Raw genomic sequence first — 13,767 nt, 5'->3', positions numbered from 1 at the left:
ATTAAAATATGTGGAAATTTCTACATGCCACACTTTCTCCCCTAACTTCTTACTTGAGTTTCTGAGTTTCAAAGCCTATGTGGTAGTTTACACTACTGAATTTAAGTAATTTTCCAAAACAAATATAAAAATTATAAAATCATAACCAAATTTTATCTCAGTTTAGGGAATTTTCTTATCTTCTGTTGAGGCAATGCATGGCTAAAATTGAAAAGCCTGACAATGTTAACTGTTGGTAAGAGTGCAGAACAATTGAAACTCTCCCACATACTGTGAGTGGGAGTGTAACTTAGTATGACTACTTTCACAAACTACATAACAATATCTATAAAAGCTAAACCTATGCATGCGTACCACCACAACCCAGTAATTCAACCCCTAGGTGTATATATGTGCAATAGTATTATTACAACAGGCCCAAACTGGGATACTCAAATAATCATTAATAGCAGAAGAGATACATGATTTGTGGTATACTCATACAACGGAACACTACAAAGCAAGGGAAAAAATCCTACCACTTTGACATTAATGAATCTCAGAATATTGAGTGAAAGAAGCCAGACACAAATGGTTCTATTTATATAAAGTTCAAAAGCAGGCAAAATGTTTCTCTGGTGTTAGAAGTCAAAAAAGTGGTCAACTTTGAAAAGGTGGGGGTTAGTCACATAAGCTAAGCTATAAGGGTGCTGGTAATGTTCCATTTCTAGTTATGGGTGGAGGGTACATCAGTCTGTTCACTGTAAGAAAATTCATTGAATGGTCCAATTATGACTTAAAATTTACTTTAAAAAAATTCAAGATATGTGTATAAAAAGTTATACCCAAAGGTCACTGTTGATATGCATGTCAGTCATTTAAGATGCTTTCTGAAGATGACATATAACCATGTACAACCAGTAAAATTATTTTTAAAGTTTTATCTTGTTACCCAAAGGACAAAATAATGTATGTGGCCCATCAAAAACTTGCTCTAGAAAGCTTATCTTAAACAAGTTGAGTTCCCTTTCTAAATAACAGAATAATAGATTAATTAAATGTAATTGCCCTACATAAAAAAATCAATTTAAAAAGAAATGCTTCACATTTTTTGTAAATAGAAAAACAACCTGAAAATCACTTTAATGAACAAATAAAATGCTGAATTTAAGGAATCAACCAATGATCTGAAGTCACCTAGAATTAATTCTTCAGATCTTAAAAGGCTTAATCCAAAAGCACATTTATGTCTTATAGCTTGCACACCACAAACCCTTGTAATATACCCAGGTCTTCAGATTCCCTGATCATAATTCCCACTTCTGAAAGCCATGCTAGCAGAATCTTTTAAGAATTTTCTTACTGGCACTCTAATGACTATCACTCCAAAACCAAAAACAGAAGTCCATTGCTGTTGAGTTGATTCTGACTCACGGCGACCCTACAGGACAGAGCAGAACTGCCCGGTAGAGTTTCCAAGGCTGTAATCTTAATGGAAGCAGGCTGCCACATTTTCCTCCTGCAGAGCAGCTGGTGGGTTTGAACCACCAATCTTTCCATTAGCAGCCAAGCACTTTAACCACTGTGCCACTAGGGCACTTTGACTATCATTCCAAACATACCTTTATAGTCAGTTCTGGCCATTCGAAGCAAACCAAATCCTCCTGTATACAGAACAGTACTGAACATAATATCTAGACCTAAATATTTAAAAAACTACAAAACAGCACTGAACCCTAGATCCAAACCTAAAATACTTACAAAACAGACAACTGCTGCCATGAAAGAAACTGCATAAAAATAGGCCCAGGCAGTTTTATGGAGTTTTAATGCTTAACATTTATCTCAGGGTAACACTTAATGCTTAACATTTATCTCAGGTAAACAAAAAAAGGAATGACCATAAAAAATAAAATTTAAAAAAAGGAGTGACCATAGGAACTTTTTTAAAACACCTTTAAATCTTCTCTAGGCTCAAATTGTAAAAAATGTAAAATAATTTCAGCAGGTGAACTCATTTAAGAAGATGGTGATAATTGCTATAGCAGTTAGACTGTACTATCGTTAAAAAGTCATCTCTTTTACATTTTCCTCTACTTGATAATATGTCAGTGAACTTCATACAAAAGAAAGGGAAAGAAAAACTTACTGGAATTGAAAATTCCTCAGCCAAATACTTCAGTGAAGCTGCTTCTCTTGCCAAGAACTTGCTTCTTTCTTTCATATTGCCTTGAAGTTGTGTATCAAACTCCTTTCTGACCACAGAAGCAACAGAGTCAATAATCACAAGTTTAACTCCCTTTGAAATTATCTCTTCTTCCAAAGACTCAATCCTGGAAAAGCAGAATTTGTAAAGGAGTGAATAAATTTAAGATATAATAACGAAAACCCTATGGATCATAACACTCTAACCTGAAACCCATCACAGCAACAGTACAGGACTAGGCAGCATTTCTTTGCATTGTGCATGGGGCTGCCATGAATCAGGGACTGCTAACAAGGACAATAATTAAAAAAAAAAAAAAAAAGAGAATACTACAAAGATTAATCAAACAAAAATAAAACACCAGCAACAAACTGTTCCTAACTTATAATAATTACTGTAGTAAGACCTCAGTAACATTTGCTAGCTGACAGAACGAATCAGTAATGGTGGGGTCAAAGAACTCCAGAGAGCATCTGTGGAGAGGTAGGATCTGAATTAGAAAGGAAAGCACTGCTTGATGGAATTTATAAAGCATAACCAATAATTTTCCCAAAAAACATGAAATATCATAATTCTACTACATAAGAACTTTTCTTTTTTTATTCAGAGGCTGAAAACATGAAAAGCCAAAAATAAAGTCTTCAAAATACTACTTAAATACCAAAATCTAAAAGAGCATACCGTTGTAGCACTTCATCACAGGTGAGTTCCCGATAAAGATGAACTTTACTACTTGTCAAAAGTAATTTTTCTTCAGTGTTAAAATATTCGGGAAAACGGGATTCTGCTATCTCAACCAGTCTGTGGGGGGGCAATGAAAAGCACATGGGAAAACTGTCAATGATATTTAAGCCCACATTGCTGAACCACTAATAAATCTTACTTGGAAAACTCTTAAGCCACAAGTAACACTGGAACAACAAGCCTTATCAGTGGAGCAGATGTAAGCAAAATAGGTTAATGTCCAAGCTTAGAATATAAGCCCTCCTTTTAAAGCACTGACAGAGGTCAACAGTCAGAGCATGAGACCAGCAAGAGCCTTTAGATCTCACCTCATCTTGGGCAAGGAACAATGTCTCCTAGATTTATCTTTCTGGAAATAAATGTTTCTTATAAACAGTATTTTGACTAGCAGCTACAAGATATGTTTAGTAAATAAGAAATGCTTTCATTTTCTTGAGTGAAAGAAATTTATTTGAAAAAATACGGTATGTTATCATCCTAATAATTAGATATCAGTTAAGTCTTCACGTCTCAATCCAGAAAAATATGCTTTCTCAATTAAAACTTAATTCATACAAATAAATGCTATCTAATAGTTCCTTGGTATATGGCAAATTATATTCCAAACAAATTAATGCTATACACTAGTTCCTTGGAAATATGGAACTATTTCTAAATAAACGAATGCTATCCAATAGTTGCTTAGTAAACAAAAATTATTTTCTAAACACTGAATTCTGACCTCAAAGCTAGATCTAATGTGTGGGATAGGCCAAGTAAAGAAGAGTGACAAGTTAAAAAGATGCAACTATCTTCACAAATAGCACAAGACATGAGAAAATTACAAGAAATTTCAAATAGCTCAGGTTAAGGATGTTTACATACATAAATGCACATATATGTATCTTTGAGTGTAACTGTCTCCTATTTAAAATGATAGTTTATCAACTCTAATACTTAACCATCCAAGGAGGAGCAGAAGGGGGGACTATAAACACTAACATTATCTTATCTTTTATGTTTTGTATAAAAGAAAAAAAAATATTTTCATTCCTAAGTAGTTAGAGAATTCCAAGAAGAGGCTAAGAACTAAGAGATAAACAAAATAAGTTCCTTACATATGCTATAATCTGAAACAAAAGAGAAAAACCTAAAACAAGAAAAGAGAAATAAAAAAGAACTAGTCAAAACATCTTTAGTATATTTTGGACAATGTGACATATACATACACAAAAAAAAAAGAAAAAAATTAGGTTAAACAAGAAGGGGAAAAACTACTTCAGGAGTAAGGCATAGTACCAAGAGATGTCGAGTGAGAAGAAAATGAATCAAATGGCCGATCAGAGGAAGTGCTTGAAAAAGGCACAGGGATTGACGTGGAAGACGGAAACGAGGTAAGTGATGGAGGCAAGAGGATATGAGAGGGCGCTGGCAAAGGCAAACCCTGAGGGTTAGGGGAAAACGCATACATTTTTTGATTAGCGCAACCATTTGCTGAGTTTAGTGCTAGACAGAGAAGTCAACTAAAAAGCTCTGGTACTTGGAACTCACCGATATTTAATGTAATAGGCATGGCAGCATCTATCAGAAACATGGAAGTATGTCAAAATACGGGTGTCCAGTTGACTAGAAACCAGACTGAGAGTGCCTAACTCATTGTAACAATCACCAACAGCTGACAGACAATAATTATTTTCCACCCTCTAGCACTAGGCTGGATTTCAACTAGTGGCTTAAGTGGTGAAAGGCTCTGGAATTTATTACTGCTCTCTCATTCCATGAAGGCCCCTCAGAAAGAATGATGTTCAGTGTATGGACATGAATTAACTTTGTTCACAGTTACCATGTTATATAAAAGAATCAAATGGTTATTTACACATTTTCTATGATAAATTTCTCCAACTATTTTTTATTCCAGAAAAAAAAAATCAAATCAAAAGCCAAATAGAAATGTAGTATTTTATATGCTTTACGTTAATCACGGTAATTTCTTGTAAAAATCTTCATCATAAAGTCTTTTTTGGCTAAAGTAAGCAACAGAAAAGACCCTATCTTTTAATCCTAGACATTAATTATGTAAAGTATGAAAGCAATGACATCTAGCCAATACCTCTTCTTAAAGCGTATTCCCCTCAAAGTAGTCCCTGAGTGGCGCAAATGGTTAACGTACTAGGCTGCTAACAGAAAGGTTGGAGGTTCAAGTCCACCCAGAGGCACCTCAGAAGAAAGGCCTGGCAATCTACTTCCAAAACATCAGCCACTGAAAATCCTATGGAGCACAATTCTACTCTGAATACACATGGGGTTACCTAGCTGGTTAACTGTTTGCACAACCCAAGGACACCTGCTGGGTTTGTTGCTGTTGTTAGTCGCCATTAGGTCGATTCCCACTCATGTATAACCCGTTGCTGTTGAGTTGATTCTTACTCATAGCGACCCTATAGAACAGAGTAGAACTGCCCCACAGGGTTTCCAAGGAGCAGCTAGTAGATTTGAACTGCTGACCTTCTGGTTAGCCGCAGAGCTTTTAACCACTGCACCACCGGACTCCACTCATGTATACTCCCCAGTTACTCAATCAAACACTAATCTAGGTATTCCTAAGAGGGTATTTTGTAGATGCAATTAAAGTCTATAACCAACTTACCTTAAGTAAGAAAGGTTATCCAAGATAATCTGGTTGAGCCTGATTCAATCAATTGAAAGGCTTTAAGAGCAGAACTAAAGCTTTCCTGAAAAAGAATTTCACCTGTCAACTACAGCCTCAGCTCTGCCTTCCCTGATAGCCTGCCCTACAGGTCTGGGACTTGCTTAGCCAGCCCTGACAATTATGTGATCCAATTCCTTACAATAAATCTTTTGTATATATATACACATATATATGTACACACACACACATATATATATAAACTCTGTTTATCTGGCGGACCTTAGCTGATAAAATATGTTAACATATAATGGATTTAATGTTGTATTTTTTAATAAATAGTTACTTTTTTTTTAATTTCTCAGTTTAAATTTCTAACATGGTAAATACCAATTGACATAACTCGCCTAAACCAAAGGGAACAAAAAGTTTAAGAACTATGACAATAAAGGAAAAGACTAAAAAATTTAACCACCAAAAACCTCATATATAACAAAAGACAGCATGATCAAAGTTAAATGACAAATGACAGACTGGGAGATGTATTGTACGATAGACATCAATATCTTAAACAGACAAAGTTTTCCTATAAGTCCATAAGGAAAAAAGAGGGCAAAGTATATTTTTGGGCAATTTGCTGAAGAAATATAAATGGACCATGAACGTATGAAAAGATGTTGGGCCTCAACGGTTAAAACAATGAGATATCACTTTTTTCAAATAACCAAAAAAAAAAAAAACCAACTGCCATCGAGTCGATTCTGACTCATAGCAACCCTATAGGACAGAGTAGAACTGCCCCGCAGAGTTTCCAAGGAGTGCCTGGTGGATCAAACCACCAACCTTTTGGTTAGCAGCCGTAGCACTTAACCACTACTCCACCAGGGTTTCCTTTTCAAATAAGTATGATAAGTATGATAAAATTAAAGAGATTAATACTGATGAATGAGGCTCTCAAAACACAGCTGGTGGAAACGCAAAAGGAACGGAGGGGAATGTAGCAGTTTATATCAAAATTTAAGATAAGTGCATTTTTGTTGGGTTCTTGATGAATTAAAATCATTAACATAAAAGATAAAACTTAAATATATTAGTAAAAAACTGCAGAAGAATATCTGTGAAACCTAATGGTGGGGAAAAAACTTCATTAAGATTCAAAAACCAAAATCATAAGGCAACAATTACAAAATTAAGAATTTCTGTTCAACAAGGGACACCACAGATAAAAATAATAGATAACAGAAGATATTTGCAATATGTAAAACTCATAAAGAATATCTAGAAGACAGAAGATAATAAGAACTGTAAATCAAAAAGAAATGACTAGAAACCCAGTGGAAAATGGACAAAGATGAAAGAGGATTTGAGTTCACATCTCAGCTCAACCACTTACTAGCCACATGACCTTGGAAAAATCACACAATTTCTGAGTCCCAGTTTCCTTATTTCTAAGTTTGAGACGGAGCCCTAGTGGTGCAGTGGTTAAGAGCTACAGTTGTTAACCAAAAGGTCATGAGGTAAACAGTACCTTATGATGCTGCTGTATGGATCAACTGAGATGACTTTCAGTCAATTACATTATGCTGAAATATGTTCTAATTTGTATCATGTAAGCAAATGTTATCTATAGCAATGGCTCACAAGCTTATCAGTGTCAAGAACCTTCACGTTACAGGGTGTCTAGCATCCTGGGACCCCACCTATTTATTATTGTGAAAACCATTTATTTTTGAACCTCCCTACAAATTTCCAAAGCACCTCATGGGGGGAAATCTGCCTGCCATCCTCCCCTAAGTGAGAACTACTGATTTATAAGATGGAGGTAGTAACAATCTAAAGGACCATGCTGTAAAATAAGCTAACTTTATACTCCTGACCCACCAAACCCCAAAACTGTATCCCTGAAAACCTATTACATTTTCTATTTCAAATATTTCATTCTCTGTGGATGAATCATTTGCATATTAATTGCTAATGGGTTGCTCTGAGATAAAACACTGCCAACTTCTCCTTCCCTATCATCCAACTCCTACACGCAAAAACCCCGCATCTACACTCAGCGTCCCACTACCCTGAGCTACTCATTCCTGACAAATAATACCAGCTATGAATTCTACAATGAAAAGGTTTGCTGCAGTAGAAAGCCCCAGCAAAGGGTTCAAAGTGCTCCTTTTAAAAGGAGTCCTGGGCTACGTTTCAGTTTTTCACTCACCATCAAATTTCTTCTTGAAGGTGACTACATTTTAACTTGGACCTGAAAGCTACAATGTTTCTTAAAGATTCCAGTTGTAGAGAGAGTTAACTACATGTGAACAGATGGACTTCTTTGCTGATCAGTACCAGAATCAAAAGGCTATGTCAATTAAGGAGCAGAAAACCCTATTCAGCATTATTAGTTGCCCCAGTGACCTCACAGCTCTTGCATAAAATAAAAGGAAGTTAAAAGCTTTTCGTTAGTGACCACATGCCAACTTGAAATAAAACATATGCTTAATGCAAAAAAAATTCTCCAAAATTCTACTTGAAATGCAGCATCATAAATGTGCTGAAATTTAAGTTTATGGTTTCTCAAAGCTTCTTGTACATATGTAATATTTTCTTGTTCATTCATTCAATATACATTTGCTCAGCACTGTTGTATTACTAAAGATAATAATGTAAATCCATTAGTTTCTTGCAGATTCCAGAAAATTCCAGTTTTGTTTTAGTAATAATAAAAAGCACTTACTATGATTGATTTCCACTTTTTATCCTAGAAACTTTTCAGAATCACCTAGATTCACAAATGATAGGGCAGCTGGAACCAGACTCAGGAAAATCTATCCAGACTCATGGAACAATCTCAAAAATTGATAACAGGGAATTTATATGCCCCCTATTGCTCACCTCCTGGGTCAAAGATCCTGGATTTGTACCAACTAGTAAATAGGCCAAGGAGCCCTGGTGATGCAATGGTTACACAGTTCCACAGGAGAAATAACCTGGCAATCTGCTTCTGTAAAGATTAAAAACCAAAAAAAACCAAACCCAGTGCCGTCGAGTCTATTCCGATTCTTAGTGACCCTATAGGACAGAGTAGAGCTGCTCCACAGTTTCCAAGGAGCACCTGGCGGATTCAAACTGCCGACCCTTTGGTTAGCAGCCGTAGCACTTAACTACTACGCCACCAGGGTTTCCTCTGTAACGATGACGGCCTAGAAAACCATATAGGGCACTTCTATTCTGTCACATAGGGTCGCTATGAGTCAAAAATTGACCTGATGGGACCCAACATCAACAGTAAACAGGTCAACAGTGGCATTGTTTCAAAATTAACCAAGTTAATCTTTCGTCTTTACACACTGATTCGGAAAGAGTGATATCCTAAAAATCATTTGACTGGAATTAGGGGGTGCTGGCTCTGGGACACTTGGCACACTGAGAGGTAAAATGCATACCACATACATCAGCTCCTTTAGTCCTAAACTCAGTCCTTGCTCCCACACAGTACTAATGCAACATGTACCTCCACTTACTATATTTACCATAGTTCTGCGTTATGCATTGAATTGTGTCCCCAAAAATGTGTGTCAACTTGGCTAGGCCATGATTCCCAGTATTTGTGTGATTGCCTACCATTTTGTCATATGATGTGATTTTCCTATCTGTTGTAAGTCCTGCCTCAATGATGTTAATGAGGCAGGATTAGAGGCAGTTATGTTAATTAGGCAGGACTCAATCTACAAGATTAGGTTGTATTTCCAGTCAATCTCTTTTGAGATATAAAAGACAGAAGTGAGCGAAGAGGCAGGGGAACCTCAGAAGACCAAGAAAAAGGCACCAGGAGCAGAGCACGTCCTTTGGACTCAGGGTTTCTGCACCAGGTGAAGATTGACGACAAGGACCTTCCCACAGCACCAACAGAGAGAGAAAGCATTCCCCTAGAGATGGCATCCTGAATTTGGACTTCCAGCCTCCTAAACTGTGAGAGAATAAATTTCTGTTTGTTTAAGCCACCCACTTGGGGAATTTCTGTTACAGCAGAACTAGATAGGACATGAATTCTACATTTTAGTGATTATTTGATTAATGTCTTCTTCCCTTGCTGGACTATGTTTTTCTTCCAAGTTTTCAAAGCTTTTCGGATTTCATGATAACCCAAGAATGACCACTTTTACCTCCTAAAATTCCAGTCCTAAAGCCCACCCACCCAGGTCCTGGGTCTCATCTCTTACTTCCCCAGATCCCTCAGTTCTTCTCACACATGTCAGTTCCCTTCTATTTACAGTTCTAAGACTCATCTTTATATTCTTTCACCATTTTATTTCTCTCAAAGCTTTATTTCAAAAACTTCTATTTCTATCAACATTCCATATTATCTTCCTGTTCGATTCCTAAGCCCCCAGTTCCACCTTCTTCTAATTATCTCCAATAGGGTTTAATACATAATCCATTCAACTCACATATAATGAAATTCTCATAGTTACCAAAATTTCTGTAATCCAGAATATGGGTACAGGTTGCTGGATTAATCTCTTTATTCACATTCTCAAAGTGCAAGGTGTAAGCATATAGTGCCTAAGATTGCATAGGATCTTAAGCAGAAGTCCAATAAGTCAAACAAACAAACAAACAAAAAAGCCCTTTTCTCAATCAATTAGAAGGAGGAAATCCATAGCTCTGTCTATTTAGTCCTCCCTTCACCCCAAGGCAACCCCAAGTACCTGAGGGCTTAGCACCAAACCGTATCATTAACTAATTGTTAAATAGTCTGGAGGTACAATTACAGTCTATGATGAAAGTACACAATTAACATACTAGGGTAGATTATTATCTTCTAAAAGAGATATACAATAAACTAGGTAGTACATTCCTTTCAAAAATATAACTACTCTTTCTAAAGGAATTTTAAGTAAATTCATTTGCAGGATTTTCATTTTTAATGCATTTTAAACTTGGTTTTCATTTGAAATATAAATTAAAATATTCCTTTTTGAGTCTCATATTTTCCTATTTTACCTTTTTTCTAATTCTAGAAACTATTCCAGCTATGGCAGACACTGTTAATTGCCTACCCAATATCCATTCCCATTTCTTCCTTACTATAAGAACCCCAAGTTTACTCCACCAGCAATGTAAACCAAGCCTAGGCAACTAATCGTGATTGTTATGACAACCTTTTCCCATTCTTCCTCGCATCTGTGGTGGCCCAGTGAGATGAAAAAGGAAATCTGCAGAGAGGGAGAGGTGAGTGTTCTAGAAAAACTTTTACTTTCCTAATGAAAGGAATACATACGGCTGGTCCTTTCCCCTCCCACTGATAGGAGCATGGGATGGATGTGATAACTTTACCAGTCCTAGGTCTCTTGTGGTACTACTAAGCAGTTGAACCGGTGCCAGCAACTGCCTACCTCAGTTCTTCTTGTTATGTAAGAAAAATAAGCCTCTTTCTATTTAAGCTGCTGTTCTCTGGGTATTCAGTGACTTGCAACAGAAAATGTTCCTAACCGATAGACCAACCTTCCCCTAATAACTCCAAATAGGGGTCAAACAGTCCTGAAACAGCACCAATGTTATGAAACCAGGCACTACAGAGTCAGCTCCATTCCATGACCCCACCAGGACAAATTCTAGAACACCAAGTCTGACATCTATACAAAAGGAGTGCTGGTACTTTTGAGGTCACCTGACCCTATCATCAGACCTCAAAATGTACTCCATGTGGCAGTCAGATGACCACACTTTACCAGCCTTATAAAGAATGGAATAGGAAAATAAAGACAACACAAATTTCAAGCCCTATTCTAGAATGACCTTCAGATGTGCAACATAATTCCCACAAAGTGACTAAAATTTTACCTCTTCACATTTCCCAACCTGTCTCTGATGCAACTGCTAATATGCACATAGGCAGGAAAAGATAATTAAGGAGAAATAAGTAAATATGGAGGACCCAAAAAGTAGATAATTAAGGCTGTATGCAAAAACAAAGAAACACAAACAATACTCTACACGAATTAGAAAATATGGACTAGTCACCTGCATTTATGCTGGACAGGCTAAAACTTAACTGAAAACAACCAAAACAATTAGATATCACTCAATTCACTGACAGGGTTTTCAAACCTGGTAACAATATAATTATGCAACAGTTTACTCTTTAAGAAGACATTCTAAACTGGGCTTTTTAAAGGGTACAAAAAAAGGAGGAATCCAATTACAGTGAACCAAGCTAGGGTTTTTTGGGTAAGCTACCATTATCAGAATAACCTTAATCCTTGAATTCTTTAACCAAATTCCCTGGGACCTCTGTAAGAGCTATTTAGTACCTAATTGGCTAACTAATGCCTGCTTGATGTGTTAGTAGAGGAGTCCTCGTGGTGCAGTGGTAAAAGTGCTCGGCGCCAACCAAAAGGTTGGTGGTTGGAACCCACCAGTTGCTCCCCTGGAGAAGGATGTAGCAATCTGCTTCCATAAAGATTTACAGCCTTGGCAAGGTCATGGAAGTTCCACAGACACGTTCAAACTCCCTGAGAGACCAAATTATTGGGCTGAGGGATATGGGGACCATGGTCTCAGGGAACATCCAGCTCAACTGACATAACACACTTTATAAAGAAAATGTTCTACATTCTACTTTGCTGAGTAGCATCTGGGGTCTTAAAAGCTTATGAGCCACCATCTAAAATACTCCACTGGTCTCACCCCATCTGTAACAAGGGAGAATGAAGAAAACCAAAGATAGAAGGGAAAGATTAGTCCAAAGGACTAATGGACCACAACTACCATAGCCTCTACCAGACTGAGTCCAGCACAACTAGATGGTGCCTGATATCACTACTGACTGCTCTGACAGGGATCACAGTGGAGAGTCCTGGACAGAGCTGGAGAAAAATGTAATTCCAACTCACAAAAAAAGACCAGACTTACTGGTCTGACAGAGACTGGAGAAACCTCGAGAGTATGGCCCCCAGATACCCTTTTAGCTAAGTAATGAAGTCACTCCTGAGGTTCACCCTTCAGCCAAAGATTAGACAGGCCCACAAAACAAAACAAGACTAAAGGGGCACACCAACCCAGAGGCAAGGGCTAGAGGGCAGTGGGGGACAGGAAAGCTGGTAATGGAGAACCCAAGGTCGAGAAGGGGAGAGTGTTGACATGTTATGGGGTTGGCAACCAATGTCACAAAACAAAATGTGTACTAATTGTTTAAAGAGAAGATAGTTTGTTTTGTAAACCTTCATCTAACGTACAATAATAAAATAAAATAAATACCACTCCCCCCCCCAAAAAAAAGAAGAGAAAAAAAATCTATCAAAATAAATAAATAAAGATTTACAGCCTTGGAAACCCTAGGGGGCAGTTCTACTCTATCCAGTAGGATTACTATGAGTCAGAATCAACTCAGTGGCAGTGGGTTTGGGTTTTGAGTCATATATGTTTTTGCTTCTGTTATTTTTTTTGTTGTTTGTTTATGCCAAGAACCAGCTAAGCTCATCGTACTGCAATTGATTATTATGTCTTTTAAGCAGGGCTTAAAAGATTCCATCCAGTTCAAACCCCTGCTGAAAATGTGCACTTCTAACAAGTTCCCAGGCAATGCTAATGCTGCTAGTTAGGGACCAATTCTGAGAACCACTAGCAGAGCAGTAGTTCTCAAAATTTACTATACATAAGAATCACCAGGGGATCTTGTTAAAATGTAGATTCTGATTCAGTATATCTGGGGTGGAAATGCAAATTCTCAGCAGGGGTTTGAACCAGAACAACCTGGTTTGAAGCTTTTAAGTCTCCTTTAACCTAAAGGTTCCCCCTCCAACTCATTTCTTTTTTTTTTTTTTTTTAATCTTGCAATTTATTTGTTGAGAAAACCAAACTGCTCTATAGTTTCCCACAGTTTGAATTTTTCTGATTACGTCCCTGTACGGTAGGTTCACATGTTCCTCCTCTCTTCTCTGCATATGTTGTAAATTGGTAGTTGGAGTTGAAGGTAAATTGATCATTCAGGTTTGACTGTTCAGGAGATACACAATCACTGGTCCTGTTTTTGTGATGCTAGCAGCCTTTGATATTCAATACCTACATCCAATAGATTGTTAGGGTTTGTAAGTTGGTGTATTCTAGCATTCCCTCTTCATTTATTACTGTAATACTTCTATAAAAAAGACTTTTACAAAAAGATTACTAAGTAATACAGTTCGTATAGGTAAAAAAAGAATAAGTTCTTGATTTT

General features: G+C 37.0%; 1 protein-coding gene across 8 annotated transcripts in view; it reads right to left on the bottom strand.

Annotated features, from left to right (window-relative positions):
* Positions 1-13,767, bottom strand: part of RAD51B (RAD51 paralog B) — a 717,077-nt gene that overhangs the window by 663,669 nt on the left and 39,641 nt on the right. For all 8 annotated transcript variants that reach the window (XR_002785323.2, XM_003408521.4, XM_023546294.2 and 5 more), the window contains exons 6-7: positions 2,867-2,986; positions 2,129-2,312 (exon numbers count right to left, since the gene is read on the bottom strand). Coding sequence is in view for 7 of the 8 variants with exons in the window: in XM_003408521.4 (XP_003408569.3) it covers positions 2,129-2,312; positions 2,867-2,986 (304 nt within the window). In the remaining variant the exon portion in view is untranslated. The remainder of the gene's footprint in view (positions 1-2,128; positions 2,313-2,866; positions 2,987-13,767) is intronic.

This window comes from Loxodonta africana, chromosome 10, assembly GCF_030014295.1.
Source record: "Loxodonta africana isolate mLoxAfr1 chromosome 10, mLoxAfr1.hap2, whole genome shotgun sequence".
NCBI classification, from domain to species: domain Eukaryota; kingdom Metazoa; phylum Chordata; class Mammalia; order Proboscidea; family Elephantidae; genus Loxodonta; species Loxodonta africana.
The sequence above is the reverse complement of the archived record's forward strand: the minus strand, read 5'-3'. Positions and strand labels throughout refer to the sequence as shown.